The following is a 22,697-nucleotide window of genomic DNA, read 5'->3' on the forward strand; positions in this document are numbered from 1 at the left end:
TAGCTCATTTCAAAGGTATTGACCCAGGCTATTTCCCACTTAAATATTTTTCTGGGATCCGGGCCCGTCTGGCCACCACAGAGGTTCAAAGTTGCCCATTTACGTGTTTTCCATATCAACCACACATTCGGTACTCCTCGACATATCCCTACGGCAAAGTTCCGAACCGGACCCAGCTCATTTCAAAGATATTGATCCAAGCTTTTTGCCACTTAAATATTTTTCTGGGATCCGGGCCCGTCTGGCCACCACAGAGGTTCAAAGGTGCCCCTTAACGTAATTTTCCGTATTAACCATATGCATACATTCGTTACTTTTCGGCATATACCAACGGCAAAGTTCCGAATCGGACCTAGCTCATTTTAAAGGTATTGACCCAAGCTATTCCCAACTTAAATATTTTTCTGGGATCCGGGCCCGTCTGGCCACCACAGAGGTTCAAAGGTGCCCCTTAAAGTAATTTTCCGTATTAACCACACATTCGGTACTTTTCGGCATATACCAACGGCAAAGTTCCGAACCGGACCTAGCTCATTTCAAAGGTATTGACCCAGGCTATTTCCCACTTAAATATTTTTCTGGGATCCGGGCCCGTCTGGCCACCACAGAGGTTCAAAGTTGCCCATTTACGTGTTTTCCATATCAACCACACATTCGGTACTCCTCAACATATCCCTACGGCAAAGTTCCGAACCGGACCCAGCTCATTTCAAAGATATTGATCCAAGCTTTTTGCCACTTAAATATTTTTCTGGGATCCGGGCCCGTCTGGCCACCACAGAGGTTCAAAGTTGCCCATTTACGAGTTTTCCATATCAACCACACATTCGGTACTCCTCGACATATCCCTACGGCAAAGTTCCGAACCGAACCCAGCTCATTTCAAAGGTATTGATCCAAGCTATTCCCCACTTAAATATTTTTCTGGGATCCGGGCCCGTCTGGCCACCACAGAGGTTCAAAGGTGCCCCTTAAAGTAATTTTCCGTATTAACCACACATTCGGTACTTTTCGGCATATACCAACGGCAAAGTTCCGAATCGGACCTAGCTCATTTTAAAGGTATTGACCCAAGCTATTCCCCACTTAAATATGTTTCTGGGATCCGGCCCGTCTGGCCACCACAGAGGTTCAAAGGTGCCCCTTAAAGTAATTTTCCGTATTAACCACACATTCGGTACTTTTCGGCATATACCAACGGCAAAGTTCCGAACCGGACCTAGCTCATTTCAAAGGTATTGACCCAGGCTATTTCCCACTTAAATATTTTTCTGGGATCCGGGCCCGTCTGGCCACCACAGAGGTTCAAAGTTGCCCATTTACGAGTTTTCCATATCAACCACACATTCGGTACTCCTCGACATATCCCTACGGCAAAGTTCCGAACCGAACCCAGCTCATTTCAAAGGTATTGATCCAAGCTATTTGCCACTTAAATATTTTTCTGGGATCCGGGCCCGTCTGACCACCACAGAGGTTCAAAGGTGCCCCTTAACGTAATTTTCCGTATTAACCATATGCATACATTCGGTACTTTTCGGCATATACCAACGGCAAAGTTCCGAATCGGACCTAGCTCATTTTAAAGGTATTGACCCAAGCTATTCCCCACTTAAATATTTTTCTGGGATCCGGGCCCGTCTGGCCACCACAGAGGTTCAAAGGTGCCCCTTAAAGTAATTTTCCGTATTAACCACACATTCGGTACTTTTCGGCATATACCAACGGCAAAGTTCCGAATCGGACCTAGCTCATTTTAAAGGTATTGACCCAAGCTATTCCCCACTTAAATATGTTTCTGGGATCCGGCCCGTCTGGCCACCACAGAGGTTCAAAGGTGCCCCTTAAAGTAATTTTCCGTATTAACCACACATTCGGTACTTTTCGGCATATACCAACGGCAAAGTTCCGAACCGGACCTAGCTCATTTCAAAGGTATTGACCCAGGCTATTTCCCACTTAAATATTTTTCTGGGATCCGGGCCCGTCTGGCCACCACAGAGGTTCAAAGTCGTCTTAGGGTGGTCACCGTCATTTAAGCAGTCTCTGGTAGGTGTTCACTGTTAATTTCTTTTCGTTTTTGGCTTTCCATAAATATTTCTATGTATATTTCTATATGTTTCTGGAGTAATTGGATTTTGTTTCATATTTTATACATGTATATTAAATTACACCGTTGGTGAATCCTCTGTAATGTTTTATTGATAAAAATCTATATAACATGAAGACAAATATACAACTTGTATCAGGGTTTATATTCGAGGACAACGAAAATTTATGACAGCTTGAAGGGGTCGTAAAATGGTATCTTTTCCCTCAGGCTTTATAGTGATTTTCAACTAAATTGAAATATTGAACCGACTGCTAGCAGCCGGTTGGATATTAAATATCAATTATCGAATGTCAAATAAAGGACAGACCGCTTACATACATATTTAAAACGGAATGAAATGCTTTAGAAATTAGCAGAAACCGTGAAATTGTCGATTTCCGCTGTTAGATTGCATCTAACTAAGATTTAGCGATTTTTGGAACGTTTGAGCCTCACACAGTTTTTTGGTTTTTAGACATATCGTCAAAATTGGCTGCTGGAAAAAAGTGGCTGCTATCTTGATTGGCCGATAAAAGTGGCTGCCAGCTTGAGTCTGGTGGTTATTTTCCGTGTCTTTCGTGATTCCTGCCTTTTTCAGAGCCAGTGAATTAACCCATACAAAATGAGATGTTTCTTCCATTATGATTACAGAATGTGTATTTATAACATTGTCAATAATTTCTTTCGGTGGTCTTCCTCCATTTTGGATATCGTCCAAAATGAATTCAATCGAATGACCGTGACCTAAAACCCAACCAGTTGCATCATTGAGCGGTTTACATTGAGAAATTGCTTCCTTCATGTCTTCTGGAAGTGTGGATGCGTATGTACTGTTTTCCAATTTAAATCAAATATCTCGCTCAGTTCTGAAAAAAGGTATGTTGTATGTTACTTTAACGAAAAACAAAGCATTTGAATACAGAACATGTACGATAATATGTAAATGAGAAAATGTATGTTTTTTGTAACATTATCTTTTTCTTCTCTCAAATAAAAAAAAAGGCATACAACTACGAGTTGGAAAGATTTTCGTGAAGAAAATTTTTTACTGACAGTAAGCTAAACATTAAAAAATCTGCAATTCTGTTCAAACTAAACAGTACTTATAAGCTTCAAAAATGTCCTTACAAGTTTAAATAACAGTTAATAGATAGAATAAGATGTTGTAGGAATGCCATTGAGACAACTCTTCATCCAAGTCACAATTTGTAAAAAGTAAACCATTTTAGGTCAATTAAGCCCTTCAACACGGATCTTTGGTTGACACCGAACTCCAAGCAATGTTCTTGTATAAAATGCCAAACAATACAGTGAGTAGTCGGTCTAGTTCAAATCTGAACATTTGGAGACATATTTGTAATCTATTGGTTTAATCCACCATTTTCTACATTTGAAAATGCCTGTACCAAGTCAGGAATATGACAGTTCTTGTCCATTCGTTTTTAATGCGTTTTGTTATTTGATTTTGCCATGTGATTATGGACTTTTCGAATTGATTTTCCTCTAAGTTCAGTATTTTTGTGATTTTACTTTTTACACTGTTTATTTATATATAGAAAACTTAGTAATTTGTTGCATTTTTCAAAATGTTTTATCAAATGCTAAATATTTGTGTTTCTGAATAACTTTTTCAACTTAACCAAAATAAATAGACCAAAGTTGAGTGATATCTATTGAAATTTTTTAAATAATTATATATGAAGTCGACAAGAAATGGGCTTGTTAAGATAGTCTACAGTTATCCTACAGACTCGTTGCCTCCTTTCTGTAAATAATGTCTGCTTACACAGTGGCAGTCAGTGCCTCCCTAAAATGATTTGATATCAAAGTCATCATTGTCAAGATGAGAACGTAGTATAATTATTTGGACTAGGATGACCGCTGAACGTATAATGACAAGATAAATGTTATTCATCCAACTAAAGCACAGATTTGACACGAACTTCTTCTACAATGATTAATCTACTGATTCATAATGTATCATTCTGTGCATTGTGAGAAAAAAGTGTGACTTACCGGTATGCTACATGTACATGTATTTACATAATTAATCAGTACAGGAGTAACAGAAAAAGATTATCGCCACTGCTGACTTTTCTGCATGCTGCCTTGACATTGATTTCCACGGGCACTACAGTAAGCATCATCGGGGGATTAGGAACAACCGACCCTTCCAGTTCCCCTGACTTACCTCGAGTTTGCTCCGAGGAAGCTGTCTGACTTTTTTTGTACAGCTTATTGAACTGTTTGTCCTGTTTCTGTATTATTCAATTTGTGGTTTTTATTACTTAGTATACTTAATTGGCGTAGTTATCTTTTTTTTAATGGGCGTATGACCTTTGCGCCGATTTTGAACATTTTCATTCTTTCATTTCCGCCGATTTCATTTTTTCATTTGCGTCGATTTATATTTTCTCCTAATTGGATTTACAGCTAGTTTACATGTTATACTTTTACATGTAAATTCCAGGGAATACAAAGAAAGCCACAACAAAAGATAGAATACTAACATGGACCTACCTTTTACAAGCAACTAAAGCTATATTCAATATAGGAGGTACAGACTAAATTTGCTCGCTATGAAACTTGAGGAAGAACACTTCATTATTTTCTCCCTGATGTCCATTTCTATGCCCCATTAAATCAGCGGAAAACTAATTTTCAAACAAGGGAAATATTAAGCTAATTAATTGTTGACTGCAGAAAACGAGTGTTTTCTACACTTCCAAACGACAGTAATTTCTTAAATGCGGTTGAAACAATTCCTAGAGATTTGTGTGATAAATTACATCAACAGAGGTTAACTCAGATCAATGCTCTGTCATTATAAAAATTCATCATTCATTACATGGAAGTGAACTTTTTTCAATCCTTTTCAGAGTTCAAAACAGTTATATCCATGTTGATTGATAATTCATAACATTTTGTACAACTGGCTAACGAAAAAAGGTCTGTATATATAATGATATATAAAAATAAGAGTTGTCTCATTGGCACTCATACCACATCTTCTTATATCTATTCACCATTAATTTACCTGTGAAATGAAAAATAAAATCGGCGCAAATGAAACATGTGAAATGCAGATCGGCGCAAATCCAAACGCCGTTTTTCATGGCATGGGTTTTGTCAGTTTGTTTTCGACTTGTTAATTTGAATATTCGGATGCCATTGGTATCTTTCGCCTCTTCTGACTTTAGAAAGCATTTTAAGAAATGCTATAAGTTATTTTAGGGAATAACAATAATATTAAGCTACAGAAGAAAAAAAGTGTCATTCTTGTGGTTTATTCACAATATAATTGTGACGATTTGAAACTATGAATAATTCAAATATAATCAAAATGGTATGGTACGTAACTTGTATAACTTACAAAAGAGACATTTTAATTTTATTTTTAACAGATTAAGTTAACTGGTGACATACTGACTCAATTGTTGGTTTGTAAATACTTTGCGTTTAAAAATAGAATAAAACGATTATCGTCCTTGAATTTACGTAGTTTCATATTTGTATCTCAATTCTTGTAAAATTGTTTTCTGTATTCCAAAAATATAAATCAAACTATTTAAATATAATAATTGTTTGTAACATAAACTTAGTTTACTCTTATTAAGTTATAAACTACAAACATTTGCTGCATTTTGGCAAAATTTATACCTGACATAGATTTAAACTAAATATCATACTAGACTGCACCTTTCTATAACAGTGTGAGATCTCAACCTTTGAGACCATAGAACAAAAAAATAATTTGTGGCAATTGTGTTTCCTAACAGGAAGCATATAAGATAAAGTAGAAAGTAACAGAGAAAAACAGATACCAGAAGTGATTTCAAATTCAAAATATTAGCCCTACAGATATCGCTATGCTGTATACTATACTGGGTTGAGTTCAATATCGTAGCTGCTATCAATATTTATCACATATTTGTTATGAATACATTAGGTTTTGCATATGCAATAACCTCAAAATTGCCCGGGGCAAAAAAGACATATCCATATTGTGCCCTGTTCCTAATGATGTGACGTCATTGCATCCTTAACAACACGTTTGTGATAATTTGCTTAAGATTTTACCTTTTATGTATCATAAAATTGATATAATTTACGTTTTTTTTCTCTTTTCTGCAGAACTTAAATATGTGATAAAAAGATTATAACATGTCTTTTCCATATTAGCCCGGGTATCATCCCTCGACCCATATCGGCCCTCGGCTAAAGCCTCGAGGCCGATATGGGAGTCTCGGGATGATACCAGGGCCAATATGGAAAAGGGCATGTTATAATCTATACATATTGTAGCAGCTAGTATATAGCTTCTGAGGGGCGGATTTAGGCGGGGGCGTGGCGGGCGTGCGCCCCCTCTAAAATTTGCAAAGCATGGGTTGTCTTCCAACTTATTTAAGTATCAGAAGAGACCATTCCATCTTTTTTAACATTGAAAGTATATAAAACAGTCAGTTTAACAGAGTCAACGTTATTATCATTTAACTGACCTACGATTTATTTAAGTTCTGTAATATATATATACCTAAAAGGAAGGTGTCAAACACGGAGCTGCATTTGATGACAAATGAAATAGGGTTTTAGCCGTTAAAGTACAAACAATTGTTACATTGTATTTGCGGTTTTTATAATCAATTTCTTTGATAATCGAATTTCCAAAGCATACCACTTTCACAATTTCATCATGGCACGGGCCAAGAAAACAGTCAAGGTGAGATTCTTTCTTAATGTAGAAATACTGTTTCGAGCGAAAGGTTAGTTTATAATTTGTATCTCTGTGTCTTTATATATTTCTTACTTGTAACCTGAAAATTTTTCCGAATTATGTACCGCATTATTACATGCATGGGATCCTCAGAAAAAAAACATAACTACGTAAATGCATCTCATTCTGATTTTATGTGGTTTGTGCCAAACCCAGTATATATAAAGTCTGGCACGACCTCCGAAAATCAAAAAAGTAAAAACAGATATATTATGAGAGGACAATTCAAATTCACGGAGAAAAGTAGAAATTTTCGTTTGCCAAATCTAAAACAAGTATTGGTCAGGTGATCTGTTTTGATCTGTCTCGTCTCACCTTGCTTCCGTCGGTCCGCCCGTCTATCTGTGAACTCTTCACATTTCCATCGTCTTAACCAAGTTTGTCGGGGCTGGTGTTCATGGTGTTATGGAGTGGTAAAATAATTCTAATCTGAACCAATTTCATTTCACGTTATTGAAAGCATGTACAATCGGCTTTGACACATTGACCGGCGATGTGCAAACAAGGGTAATTTCTTTTTGTGATGTTTCTGTATTTCTGTTTGTCACAACTACCAGCACCATGTCTTTCAAGGATTAGTTGAGATATTTATTACCTGATATTGCTTTATAGATCATCTTACAAAAAGTGCTGGTGTCTTGAATGCAGATTGGTTTGCATAGGAATACAGAATCAAAATAAAATGTTCGCATGGTCTTCAGATTCTGTTTTTAGGGCTGCAGCTTTATCTATACTATTAAACGAGAAGACCTCATTTTTGGTGTCGCTTCTCTTCTTTCCACAATAAATTAATCAACACGACTCTGTGTCCTATATGTACAGTGCATAGTCGCATTTGTCATCCATTCATATGATTATTCAGATTGAGTTATTTTGGGAGAAAAAACGAGAAAAAAGGCATCCGGATATTGTCCCGTCATTGGACGAAATTTTAAGTCAGATTATACTTCCGGTTTGCGTTTTTCTGTATACTTTGAACAAACAAATAGTACGAATAAAGTGTATTTTAATTCTGTTCAGAGTTTATTAAATGGAGAGGGTCTGTATACTATGTCAATTGACCACCATGGATCGATTACTAAACTAAGAATTGAAAGTAAATACACTTTATTTATATAGTAATATACAGATAAGCGCTAAAAATTATTCATGTGAACTTTTGATACCTTTTCTGAAATTCTCCATTCATTAAATATTTTACAAAATTCATTGATTACAAAAACTAGAGGATTCATGACAAAATTGTATTTTGGTGATGGTGATGTGTTTGTACCACTCACTTTACTGAACATCCTTGCTGCTTACAATTATCTCTATCTATAATGAACTTGGCCCATTAGTTTCAGTAGAAAATGTTAGTAAAAATTTACAAATTTTATAAAAATTGTTGAAAATTGACTATAAAGGACAATAACTCCTTAGGGGGTCAATTGACCATTTCGGTCATGTTGACTTATTTGTAAATCTTACTTTGTTGAACATTATTGCTGTTTACAGTTTATCTCTATCTATAATAATATTCAAGACAATAAACAAAAACAGCAAAATTTCCTTAAAATTATCAATTCAGGGGCAGCAACCAAACAACGGGTTGTCCGATTCATCTGAAAATTTCGGGGCAGATAGATCTTGACCTGATATACAATTTTACTCGAGTCAGATTTGCTCTAAATGCTTTGGTTTTTGAGTTTTAAGCCCAAAACTGCATTTTACCCCTATGTTCTATTTAGCCATGGCGGCCATCTTGGTTGGTTGGCCGGGTCACGCCACACATTTTTAAACTAGATACCCTAATGATGATTGTGGCCAAGTTTGGTTTAATTTGGCCCAGTAGTTTCAGAGAAGAAGATTTTTGTAAAAGTTAACAGACGACGACGGACGACGACGGACGACGGACGCAAAGTGATGAGAAAAGCTCACTTGGCCCATAAAAAAAGATGTGGTATGATTGCCATGTTGAGACAACTCTCCACAAGAGACCAAAATGACACAGAAATTAACGACTATAGGTCACCGTACGGCCTTCAACAACGAGCAAAGCCCATACCGCATACTCAGCTTTAAAAGGCCCCGAAATGAATATGTAAAAAAATTGAAACGAGAAAACTAGCGGCCTTATTTAAGTACAAAAAAGGAACGAAAAACACATATGTAACACACAAACAAACGACAACCACTGAACTACAGGCTCCTTACTTAAATGTTCATAACATACTAAATGTATGTTCATATTGAAATTGATAGAAAACCAAAGAATTTTGGAAATGAAGGAGGAGGTATAAAACTTCAAACAACACTTTACATACTTTTAACTCCGCTCTGAATGCCCGCGATTTCGCGGGTGTGTTCTAGTAACTGTAGATTTATAAACTCATAATATGCAATATGAATCTCTTAGTGCGTAAGTAAGGGGTGTTAGAAGATTGTTGTAAATTTTTCTAATTTGTAGGAGACCTTGCCATCATAACTTGAAGTTCTACGCGGAAAAGGAACATATATATTATATACATATATATTGTTTTACATCTGTCCGTCCATCAGGTAGTCAGTCACCAGTGATTGTATATTGTTGACAGGGTGGATTTAGGCGGTTTCTACTAGAAACTTTAATTTCTCGCTAAATTTACCTCAGAATAGTTCGAAATACCTACATTGCACCCCTTTAGAAGAATATTTCAATAATTTTACCTCAAAATGTTTTCGCCTCGCTCCGCTCGGCGAATATTTAATTTGCGCCCCCTAATCTGAAATCCTGGATCCGCCCCTGCTTTACGTTCAATAGTTAAAATATACGTAGCACTACGTAACCGCTACGATATTGAACGCGGCCAAGATTACTTTTATACGTCCTGTTAGTTTTCAAACATTTCTTTTGAGCAATAAGAATCACAACAATTTTCTGATAGCATACACACATGAACAGCAGTCTCTCCTACGATGACAACTATCGGTTTCAAAACTTGAATGTGTATGATTGTGTAACAAAAACAACAATGTCAATTTCAGCATGCGTGTCGAATCTGAAGCGAAGGACAACTCGTACACTTTTTTTTAAATTGGACCATGTTTTGTTATTTGTTTTTACTGTTGAAATTAGTTGTTATGTTAAAATAGATAGTTAATTACCTTGAGCGATGTATTATTGTTGACCATTCGAGATTCTTTTTTTTATTTTTGCGAACCCGTCTTCAGCTGAATGTGTGATTACTGTATCGTATTACTACACGGGCCTCGAGGGATTTCAAATCGAAAATAAATGCAAAACATGTGTTTTTGTGTCTTTCAAAACACAACTAATATACAGAATTAATTGCAGGATAAAGACAATAACTGTTTAGTGTCTTTAAATATCAGCTGTATTTGTACTCGGCTCGAAACAGGTGTAATAGCACGCTAAAAGCTCGCATACACCTTGTTTCCTAGACTCGTACAAATACAGTTGATATTTAAAGTTATTGTCTATATAACCTCAACTATACATACGCTAGAAATATGTGCTTTTAATCCTAACATATATCCTTGTAGTTTTGTGCACTGCAGTCACATATAGAAATAACTGTTTTGCCACAAATATTGAGGGGGTGGTTCTTTTTAAAAGGTTCATATAGTTATATCAAATACATTTCAATTAATTCTTATTAGTAGTATGTCTAAGTTCATTTGCAGACACATTTTTGTATTTTACAAAAAAATAATGGTAAACGACTGTACATGTACAGCAAAACTTTACTAATTCACTGCCTGCAATTCTAAACGAATTTATTAGCCTTTGTATCAATAATAAAAAAGACAATGAACGTTGAAAATGTTTATTCCGGATACAGATAAGGGGAAATGCTACATTACACATTGAAGATATTACTCCCCAGTAACATAAAATCTACAATGATACAATTAAATACATCCAACAATATTACAGTGCATGTAGGTCGAGAAGGCGAAAGCCATAAATGTTGACGATTCTTTTAAAATATTAAAAAAGGAGATGTGGTATAATTGCCAATGAGATAACTCTCCACCAGACACCAAATGACATGGAAAATTAAAATTATATGTCATACAACTATTTGTTATCGTACGCCCTTCAACAATGTACAAAACGCATACCGCATCGTTAGCTTTAAAACGACGCGAAATGTAAAACAATTCAAACGAGAAAACTAACGATCTGATTTGTGAACAAAGCAATGAATGAAACTCAAATATGATCTCCAGCAACAAACGATAGCCACTGGCTTCTGATTTGGGCCAGGTTTATACAGAATGTGTCGGGTTCAATAAGCATCTTTTCGGCAAAAGCGAGATAACTCTTGCACGAAACTTAAACTGCATTTTTTTCTAACAAAACAGCAAAATAACTTTAAATTGATGTTTGACTTTTTTAGTCTAAGATTAGAACGGGAAAAAAAAAATAGATTAAGCAAAAGGATCTTCCCCATCAACTGAAGGTGAATCCTTCTTCACTACGTTAGTTGTGTTAATCCAGTAATTTATACAGACACCAATGCCTACACTGACGTCACAAATAGAAACTGTATCTTAATGTCAAAATATACTGAATTGTATGACTTCGAAAAACTGGGTTGGAGGTAAAAACAATGTATTGTGATATTATTTTTTTTAATTTTTTTTATTCGATATCAGAGCTAGAAACATCATCTGCTCTCAAAAGTTTTGAAATTGTTTTGGGGAAGACTTGTAATGATCTGTGTCTAACAATTGTTTATAAATATCTCCAATTTTGTTAACATTATCGATGATTTAAATGTAAATACCAAATTTTTAGAAAGCACGTTTGATCTCTAATCGCATGTCGAACGGCAAATTAATGATAGTATTTTCTGGAAAGTTCTCAAAATATCCGTTCGCAGTTGTCGCAAATTGTGGGACATCACCAGATACATGTTATATATATATTTGGAACAAAACAACCGCAACGGAATTATTTTTCTGGTCACTATCCATATAACTGTAGGTGTAATACCACTAAATCATAGTACGTCATATTCGGTTGCATACGAAAATAGGTCGAACAAAAATAGGTTTGAATTTGACATTTATAGGTAATTAATCCTACCTCTCATTGAAGTAAAACATTTCTGGGTCATAAACATATTTATCATATCCTTAGGGTAAATAACATATGATTTTTACCGTATGATAAATAGCATTATAATAACGTATATTGTTGAATTATTTTTTTTCCCGTCCATATCAAAATATACCATACTGCTGTTTTTCTTCTCTGTTGAGGTATATGATACAAAGATTTCATATCGAATATACCACATTTGGGGTCAGACGTCCGTGAACTTTTAACTCTTTGAATTTTTATTTGAGAACCACGTGAAAAGATCAATATATTAATGTTATTTTTCTCTATTGTTGAAGCATATGATAAAAAGATCATAACACGTCAGGGTTCATATCCCATGTATTATCAGCCCGGTTCATATCCCATGTATTATCAGCCCTCGGTCAATATCAGCTCTCGAGTCATGCGGCTCTCGTGCTGATAATACATGCGATATGAAAAATGCCATGTAATAATCTGATAATATTGGGTATTTCAAAGTACCAATACTTTTTTATTTGGAGTTTCTATAGAATAATTTTGGAATTTTGAGGTTACATGGTACTAAAGCTTGTACACAGGTTAAATAAGGGGGATACTTTGCTTAGTTAACTTCAAGTGATGGTTATTTTCTTTATACACCGCTACTTTTGCATAGGTACTGTTACTGTACTATTTCTGTACTTAAAATCTGTAGTACTGGAAATTTACTTTTAATATTTAGTACTATTTCTTTACTTTAGAATAATTGTAATATTTAGGTACTTGTATTTTCCAGTACTTGATTTGTACCTTAAATATTGGTACAAAAATGATACAAACAATGATCACAGTATTCCATGTTTGAACATCATAATTTTATGAGATTTGAAGAAGACAAACTTTCAAAATGCTGAAAATGTTACCATACAACAAAAAATCTGTAGTACTTAAATTTAAAGTACAAATCAAGTACTGTAAAATATAGGTACTTAAATATTACAATAATTTTAAAGTAACAAAATAGTACTGAATATTAAAAGTAGATTTCCAGTACTACAGATTTTTGGTACAGAGATAGTACCTATGCAAAAGTAGCTGTGTATGTAATGAAATGTTCTGTGAAATTTTTTCTAGGGAACTCGACAGGATAAAACGGTACTCATGCCAAGTAGGTCTAAAAGTGCAAATTTAACAAAGACTAATTGGGGAACATCAATGGTGGTATTACACCTGTAAACACATTCAAGTTTTATTAAACCCTTTGGTTATAAATGCTATGTCCAACTCTGTTTCCTTGAATCACTGAGCGATAAATAGTACAGGAATTGGCTTTTCCCAATAACAGACAAAAATTATCTAAATCAGAATCCTATAATTATCGACAGCAAATCACTCGAAAAGTTTACATGGAAAATGCAGGAATTTAAATTTAATAGGTGTAAATAATTGGAATTTTGTATTTGCAAAAGACTCATGAATGACGCTCGAATAAAACAAGTTAAAAAGCCAAATAAAGTACAAAGTTAAAGAGAATTGAGGACCACAATTCCTAAAATGTTTTGCCAAATACAGCTAAGGTAAGCGTCAGAATCGATTAGTTTTTGAAAATAAATATTAGAATAAGTCTATCAGTTTATTATTTTTCATACAATACACAACAGAGCTACGAATTTATTCTACTGTCTCAACCAGGGTAATAACGATTTTATTGAAAACAAAAACAGCGTCAGCTGGTTATACTGATAATAATAACTTAACATAAGTTAATATATATAATTCTACAATGACTGAATGACCAGTCGATGAAGTGCCTTTAGAACCAATCGTAACGAGGGGGTCGTTCTGCGGGTTTTGGTCGAGGTTTTTCTTTTAATGGTCGAACTTTTCGTTTTTCATCATCTCGGTCACATCTGTAAACGAAAAACAAAATAAGCTACCTTACGTCCCTTTATTTAATTTATTTCTGTAGAATTAGATCTCTACATGTCAGATAGAGTAGAATTAGAGTGTGGTTTTTTTTAGATTTAACCATGATAACCATGTCGGTGGTATTTTTGGTTTTTTTTAGATTTAACCATGATAACCATGTCGGTGGTATTTTGGTTTTTTTTTTAGATTTAACCATGATAACCATGTCGGTGGTATTTTTGGTTGTTTTTTTAGATTTAACCATGATAACCATGTCGGTGGTATTTTTGTTTTTTTTTTAGATTTAACCATGATAACCATGTCGGTGGTATTTTTGTTTTTTTTTTTAGATTTAACCATGATAACCATGTCGGTGGTATTTTTGTTTTTTTTAGATTTAACCATGATAACCATGTCGGTGGTATTTTTGGTTTTTTTTAGATTTAACCATGATAACCATGTCGGTGGTATTTTGGTTTTTTTTTAGATTTAACCATGATAACCATGTCGGTGGTATTTTTGGTTGTTTTTTTTTAGATTTAACCATGATAACCATGTCGGTGGTATTTTTGGTTTTTTTAGATTTAACCATGATAACCATGTCGGTGGTATTTTTGTTTTTTTTTTAGATTTAACCATGATAACCATGTCGGTGGTATTTTGGTTGTTTTTAGATTTAACCATGATAACCATGTCGGTGGTATTTTTGTTTTTTTTTAGATTTAACCATGATAACCATATCGGTGGTATTTTTGGTTGTTTTTAGATTTAACCATGATAACCATGTCGGTGGTATTTTTGTTTTTATTAGATTTAACCGTGATAACCATGTCGGTGGTATTTTAGATTTAACCATGATAACCATGTCGGTGGTATTTTTGTTTTTTTTTTTAGATTTAACCATGATAACCATGTCGGTGGTATTTTTTTTCTTGTTGTGATTAACTTTAGCAAAGGAGTAGGTTCAGTAAGATCCCTTTTTGTCCCCAAAATATAGCAGTTTTACAAAATTGTGAAAATGTAATCTTTTAGCTATTTACTGGAAAGGGAAATGCTTCTGCTACATAAATATGGACTGGTTTTTTTTTACAATACAATGCACATATATCGGGTACTAGCATCATTAAGTCATGCTAAATAACTGAAGTCTTCACAATTTTAGCATTTTAGTTACATTTTAGACAGTTTCCGTCTTACATGAAAGTGGCCGCATTCGTGTTCATTCCTGATATTGAAATGTAAGTTGTATTTGATGATATTTCAAAACATATATAAAGGTTGAAAATGAACACGGATGCGGCCGGTCTCTCAATTTTGACAAAAAAACACCTGAAAAGTGACGATTTTTGGCATATTTGATAGATTTTTCATATTTAAGCTTGAATCGGAGGGTTTTTAATGACTAAATCAGTTAAAATCTTTCACATAAACTAATTGAATCAATTGAATTAGTCACTTAAGAGTTTAAAAAATGTCCAAAACCTTTCGTTAGATGAACCTGAAATATGAGGCCAAAATCGGCCCTTACAGGACTTACTCCTTTCGTGCATATGGAAAATTTATGATTTAATTTTTTTTAAAATATCTTTATTCAAAATTATACACATCTCTCTGTATTGTGTGAGATATGCAGCTTGACAAAATTAAAAAAAAACAATATTTGTTTGGGGGCAGCACGATGCCCTGTTGGTGTTTTTGCTGTCGAGTTACTGTTCAATTTGTTTAGTTATAAATAAATTTGTTGTCAATGAGACAGCAACCAATCGACACAAAAGATAAAAAAAAATATAACTAAACATCTGATTTTCAACATACAGTCTGTTTCAATTTTTTACTGTTTGTTCTTATTTTGTGCTGTTACACAATCGTCCTAGGCATTTGGAGGATTGATTTTTCAAAATGATGCTATTTCACGGAACTTTCTCTATGAAGGTCGGTTGTTTTTTTCCGGGTTCCGCAGCTTCGCCAATAAAAACTGACTGCCTCGAAATAACACTATAGTATTGAAAGTGGTATTAAGACAACAATCAATCAATCTGTGTCCAGATCCAAAGTAGACGTGTGTAATTCATTTGGTGTAGTTAATTGCTGTATTTTATAAGTGTTTTTCCTTTAATGGTTCGTTGTTTTCTCGTGTGATTGTTGTTCTTCATTTGATTGTGTTGGTATTGTGCAGTATGGCTATGAATTTCTGCCTTGCTGGTGATAAGACATGTACATGTAAGAGGTCTTATAACTAATCATAACACATATATACTTATTTTTATACTGACAAATAGATCTCGGGTTGGTTTGTTTTTTTTTTTTTTTTTTTTTGTTTGAATTTTCTAAATATAATAACCATGCATTTGAACTTAATTGTGAAAGATGTCTGTTGTATTATAGTCTAATAATTGAAACAAGAGTACTAACGTTCCCATGATGCACCAGAAACAACAGCAACAGGTTAAAAGTAACGCTAAGGCTGCTAGGGATAGGAAAGCAATAGCCCAGGCTTCCACTGTAATAGAACATATGTAAAAATATGATTCATAATAAGCACTACTTAGGTTACATGGCTAAATAATCTATGTTAAAGAGCGTGCCTTTTAAATACGAGAATATGTAAATTCCTAACCATCACACTATATTAGCAAAAAGATTCAACAAATTTGTAATAATTTTCTCTGCACATGTCAAAGGTTTTCATGGAATCTAGAATAGTCTATGGCATATGAAAAGATAGATTTATCTTTTTTAAATGAAAAGTTTCAAGGTGTGAAGAAGTGTTAGGTTTTGTTATATAGAAGGGTGTATCATATATTTATTCACTCTGACATTTGTAACTTCTCTGGGGAATGACATACAGTATGTAAAATAAAAGATATAACTTCTCTGGCAAATGGCATACAGTTTGTAAAATAAAAGCTATAATTTCTCTGGCAAATGACATACAGTATGTAAAATAAAAGCTATAATTTCTCTGGCAAATGACATACAGTATGTAAAATAAAAGCAGAGACCCCTCTGTCAGCTATCCTGAACTGCTTATTATATCTTTATATCACTGCTGATTAAAAAATTTATATATTTTAGTTTTTTTTTAAAAGACAGAAAAAAACTATGTTAATACTGTCCGAGTATTTTTTCTGACTTACTTTTGTTACACATTTTTCCTTTGAAAAACGCCATACAATCACAGCTAAAATCATTGACCTTGTCTGCGCAGACTCCATACTCACACGGCTCATCGGCACAGTTGTCTATATCTACATGTAAAATTAATTTAATTAATTAATCCAAGAATTGATTCAAAACAGTTCTTACTAATATAAATCATTTTCTATCATTCTATATTTGCTCTATTTAAAACAAATGTGATCTTTATTTTCGAATGAAATGTAAAACTATATTTTCAATTGTTGGTTTGCTTTTCTTCACATGCGTCCTTATATTATAGCTATGTTCTCTTATTTTCTACCTCATTTCATTCGTACTAAAATAAATATTTTCTGATCTAACTAAAATAAACAACAAACAAGAAATAAGGTTGTGCGTTCGTTACAAAGATCGCATAAATTTTATATAATCAACGAGTCAAACAAAAACAATAAAGATCAAACATATGTATAAATGTCACCATGTTATATAATTATATAAGCACCAAATGAACAAAGCTATTTCTAGATGGAGGGGGAGGGAGAGAAAGCTAAGGCAATCTGGAATATATAATTAACACGTCCTTTCTAACTTTGTAACACACGTCGCATTAATCAAACAGACCCACACACATTCCTTATATACCCTCAACCGAAACCGTCCGTGCAAACACTTAACCCGGGAAAATATACATAGTAAGGGAAAACCCCCTTAATGATATAACGGAACGCAAAGAAATAGATCGACCCAATTAAGGAACAGTCGCTGTTAGTTGTCTTTAAAGGTGTAAGAACATACTATATTTTCTTAAGCTAAACTGTTTTCACTCTTAACTTATAAATTAACATTGTTCTTATTGTGCGATGTAACACCACATCTCTAGATAAAAGGAAGTCTGGGAGCGCAAACAAACATCTTAAACGAAGCTACTTTCCTCGTTTGCCAAATAAGGAGCCTGTAATCCAAAGGACATTACACACTTACTAATTATCGTAAAGCGATTCAACTTACAATAATTTAATTTTGGATGTAACGCGTCTTCTGATTGGCTGACGTTATTTTGTTATCAGCCCATAGACATAATTTAGTCATGTGACCGTGACGTCATCAACGTTTTTTCATGGTTTTCTACGGTTTAAAATTGAATTTAGAATTAAATTATAAGAAATGACTGTAATAGACAGAAAAAATATTACAGTCATTCCTAAAATGAAAGGTATTTATGATGTTCTTACTGGTAAGAAATAAACTCATCAGAGATATAGGATTACAATTCTGTACGCTAGACGCGTGTTTCGACTTCACATAACTCAGCAGTGCATGCGTGACGCTTGAATCAAAAGTTTAAAAAGATCACACAAAGTACAAAATCGGTTGAAGAGCATTGTAGAGATTATGAAAGGTTTTGCCAACTACAGCTAAGTTAAAATTGGGAAGAGAAATGGGGAATGTGTCAAAGAGACAACAACCCGACCAAAGAGCAGAAAACAGCCGAAGGCCACAAATGGTTTTCAATGAAGCGTGAAACTCCCGAACCCGGAGGCGTGCTTCAGCTGGCCCCTAAATAAAAAGGTATACTAGTTTGAACAGTGATAATAAACGTCATACTTAACTCCGAAATATATATGCATACACTAGAAACTAAAATTGTTCCCTGGGTAAAAAATCCTTAGAATTTAAAAAAAAAATCATCCATGTCAATGCAGAGGTGCTTGTCGATATTGAAACTCCACCAGCATTATAAACGACCAAGTGGTTGACAGTTAAAATGTACGAAGTAATTTAGGAAAACCAAAAATATTTGTTTAAAAATTTGAGAAATATAATGTTTTGAAGCATCATTTACCTGAATCACAGTTTGGTCCTTCAAATCCAGGAGAACAAACACAGATATAATGATGATTGGTCTGCATACACGTTCCATGCTGACAGGTATTCCCAAAACAACCTGAAGCTGAATTCGTTGTATTGGTCATTGAGATGGTCACAGTACTTTTTGGTTTGGATGTTTCAGTTTGAGTAGTTACTGGTGTCGTAATTGTTGGGTCTATAGTTGTTGTTGTAGCAGTTAAAATAGTTGGCAAAGATGTTGTAGTAAGTGTTGTTTTTATCATTGTTGGTTTTGTTGTAGTAGTTTGAGTAGTTGTTGTAATCGTTGTTTTCATAGTTGTAGGTTTTGTTGTAGCTGTAGTAGTCGGAGTAGTTGTTGTAAGCGTTGTTTTCATAGTTGTATGTTTTGTTGTATCTGTAATAGTCGGAGTAGTTGTTGTAAGCGTTGTGTTCATAGTTGTATGTTTTGTTGTAGCTGTAGTAGTCGGAGTAGTTGTTGTAAGCGTTGTTTTCATCGTTGTTGGTTTAGTTGTAGTAGTCGGAGTAGTTGTTATAAGCGTTGTTTTCATAGTTGTAGGTTTTGTTGTAGTAGTCGGAGTAGTTGTTGTAAGCGTTGTTTTCATAGTTGTAGGTTTTGTTGTAGCTGTAGTAGTCGGAGTAGTTGTTGAAAGTGTTGTTTTCTTCGTTGTTGGTTTTGTTGTAGCTGTAGTAGCCGGAGTAGTTGTTGTAAGTGTTGTTTTCTTCGTTGTTGGTTTTGTTGTAGCTGTAGTAGTCGTAGTAGTTGTTGTAAGCGTTGTTTTCATCGTTGTATGTTTTGTTGTATCTGTAATAGTCGGAGTAGTTGTTGTAAGCGTTGTGTTCATAGTTGTATGTTTTGTTGTAGCTGTAGTAGTCGGAGTAGTTGTTGTAAGCGTTGTTTTCATCGTTGTTGGTTTAGTTGTAGTAGTCGGAGTAGTTGTTATAAGCGTTGTTTTCATAGTTGTAGGTTTTGTTGTAGTAGTCGGAGTAGTTGTTGTAAGCGTTGTTTTCATAGTTGTAGGTTTTGTTGTAGCTGTAGTAGTCGGAGTAGTTGTTGAAAGTGTTGTTTTCTTCGTTGTTGGTTTTGTTGTAGCTGTAGTAGCCGGAGTAGTTGTTGTAAGTGTTGTTTTCTTCGTTGTTGGTTTTGTTGTAGCTGTAGTAGTCGGAGTAGTTGTTGTAAGCGTTGTTTTCATCGTTGTTGGTTTTGTTGTAGCTGTAGTAGTTTTAATGGTTGTTGGTATTCTGGCTTAAACAATAGAAATTACATTTCTAAGAGGTAATAACTGGCATAAAAACCATTGGTTAAGTATCATAAAATGGAGAATGGAAATTTGAAATGTGTCAAAGGGACAATAACCCGACCAAAGAGCGGAAAACAGCCGAAGGCCACTTTTGGGTCTTCTTTACAAAATTTAACGACGTTTATTTTTTGGAGTCCATTTTCATATAACTGAATTGTCACTCCGGCGTTTATTACAAATTTTCGGCTGGTACATACTCTGTGTAAAGACATTTTAAAAGTATTTGGTCAAGTAAGAGCAACTGATAAAAGTTTAAAATTGAACACTTTTTAGCAAATGAGTTGTTTTTTATTTAAAATCTGGAAAAGGATTTAACAATCAGAACAGTTGTATTTAAATAAATCTTTTTGCAAGATTTGAAAGTACAGAATTAGTTGATTTTTTTTTTTAATAATTGATGTTTTAAGTGTCATAAAGTATATGTCATAAAGTATATATTTTATTTATATTTAATAGATAAAATATATACTTTATGACACTTGACAAGAAGACAACCACAAGACAATGTACTAAACAATATGTTGTCTCGTAAAATTTGTCTATTTCAGTGTATCTACAGAATTATTATAAATACGATCATCGGATGCATTTTCTCTTATAAGTCCCAGACCAAACCGTGAATTAAGCCTAATTTGAATCAAGTTCGCAATTATAGAAAAAAAGTTTCAAGACAATGTCAGTTTATGAGTTAACAACGATTTAAGGGCATACGATACAGTTTTGATCCCATATTTACAGTTTGATGAAAATTTCCATATAGGCTATTTTTTGTCTGATTAAAATCAAATATGTAATAAAAAAATATACCTTCATGTGCTACTTTTTGAGTTAAATGAGGTCGAAATTTTGTGTATTTTCTAAAAATTCGGATTTGTGGCCGTATTTTCCCTTTCGAAAGAAAGCAAAAACTTTTTTGTTATAAAAGATAAACACAAATTGTTTTTTGTTAAGTAATCTGTAATTTCTGTATTTTATAAGTATACTAAAAACTTATGCATTTTTTTTATTCAGATATAACTCATATTTATCAAATGGTCATGAATTGAGAAAAAAAACGTAATTTTTTGCTGTATATTTATCAACATTAAAAAATTGCACTATTTATACAGTTTTATAAAATTTGGTTCACATAATCTCCCTGCAAATTCAATGAAACAAAATGTCGTTTTAAAAAGTAGGGGTCCATGCACTCGTTTTCAAATTAAATCAGTTTGAATGATAAAAATCAGTCGAGAAATGCATCTTTTCATGGTATGTCACAGTTTGACGTCGCGAAAATAAAATTTTACGATAATTCAAGTTTGGATGTAACGCGTCTTCTGGTTGACTGACGTTATTTTGTTATGAGCCCATAGATATAATTTATTCATGTGACCGTGACGTCATCAACGTTTTTTCATGGTTTTCTACGGTTTAAAATGGAATTTAGAATTAAATTATAAGAAATGACTGTAATATTTTTTCTGTCTATTCGAAATAACATAAAAAAAAATGTGGTGCACACTGTTGAATACCCACTACGCGCGTTATTCAGTGTGCACCAAATTTTCACAATGATGATTTTATGACTAGTACTAAGTACTGTAAGCATTAAATTTAAAATCTAACAACTGTGTTACCAAACTAACCTTGACAGCATTTCCCGCCATAACCGCCATTACACATACAGCGGTTAAGTGTTCGATTAAAAACTCCATGGTGCTTGCATTTCCCACAAACTCTTTCTTCTGTTGCTTTTGATTTCCACAAACTTAAAGGAATATTACATCCTTGTAAACAGTCCATTAATGTATTGTATTGACAACATATATATCGTTGTCTTACTTGTTTACCCCCTCCGCATGTAGCATTACACTTCCCCCATGGACCCCAACTCTCAACATCACAATAACTGGAAGAAGACAAACACGCACCACAGAAATCATACAAAGAGTAAAGTATGAGCACAAGAAAACAGACACAAATCGAATATCTCATTCTTCTGTTTTAATTATAATGTAAATCAGAATGTTCACTTTCCTGCCGGATTGTAATTATTGATAAAATATGTAATTTATATCTTTATAATACATGTTTACAAATCTGACGAACAATTGTCACTGTAATAAATATATAGTCCGAAGATGATACTCTAAATAGTTACCAGATAACTTCATTGATTGGGTAAATCACTTTTGATAGGTAAAAGTGAACATTAGGCACGAACAGAATTTAAATTGACCGAATAATTGGCAAATGTTTCATGAGAAAATATCGACACACTGTACCGATTCGGCCAATATTATCGGAAAGGAAGCGTTATGAATATACAGCTGACTATACGGATTGGATTTTGTTCATTGTTGACCATCGTACGGGCACCTTTATTTGTTAACTTTTATGTCATTTGGTCTCTGGTGGAGTGTTTTCTCTCTCATTAGTAATCACACCACAACTTTTTATTTGTATATTTATACTATGAAATGTATCATTTGAGATTCGTACTACACGGAAGGTTGCGTCTTTTTTGGACGGGGTAGCTATTTCGTTTATGTCATTTTAACTTTAATGTTCTGAAACTAAGTGTATTTTTTTTTCTTC

The 22,697-nt window shown here is 34.0% G+C and overlaps 1 protein-coding gene across 2 annotated transcripts; it reads right to left on the reverse strand.

Moving 5' to 3' along the window:
• Positions 1-13,541: 13,541 nt before the first annotated feature.
• Positions 13,542-22,192, reverse strand: LOC143080958 (uncharacterized). Of its 2 annotated transcripts, none has more exons than XM_076257157.1 (5): positions 21,746-22,192; positions 18,815-20,058; positions 16,968-17,078; positions 16,243-16,330; positions 13,542-13,832 (listed from the first exon to the last, which is right to left on the reverse strand). In XM_076257157.1, the coding sequence occupies exons 1-5, from the start codon at positions 21,754-21,756 to the stop codon at positions 13,736-13,738; spliced, it is 1,551 nt and encodes a 516-aa protein (XP_076113272.1). In that variant the 5' UTR covers positions 21,757-22,192; the 3' UTR covers positions 13,542-13,735. The 2 variants fall into 2 exon arrangements, with proteins under 2 accessions (XP_076113272.1, XP_076113271.1); XM_076257156.1 differs by having other exon boundaries at positions 18,815-20,062.
• Positions 22,193-22,697: the final 505 nt, after the last annotated feature.

The sequence above is a fragment of the Mytilus galloprovincialis genome, chromosome 6 (assembly GCF_965363235.1).
Source record: "Mytilus galloprovincialis chromosome 6, xbMytGall1.hap1.1, whole genome shotgun sequence".
NCBI lineage: Eukaryota > Metazoa > Mollusca > Bivalvia > Mytilida > Mytilidae > Mytilus > Mytilus galloprovincialis.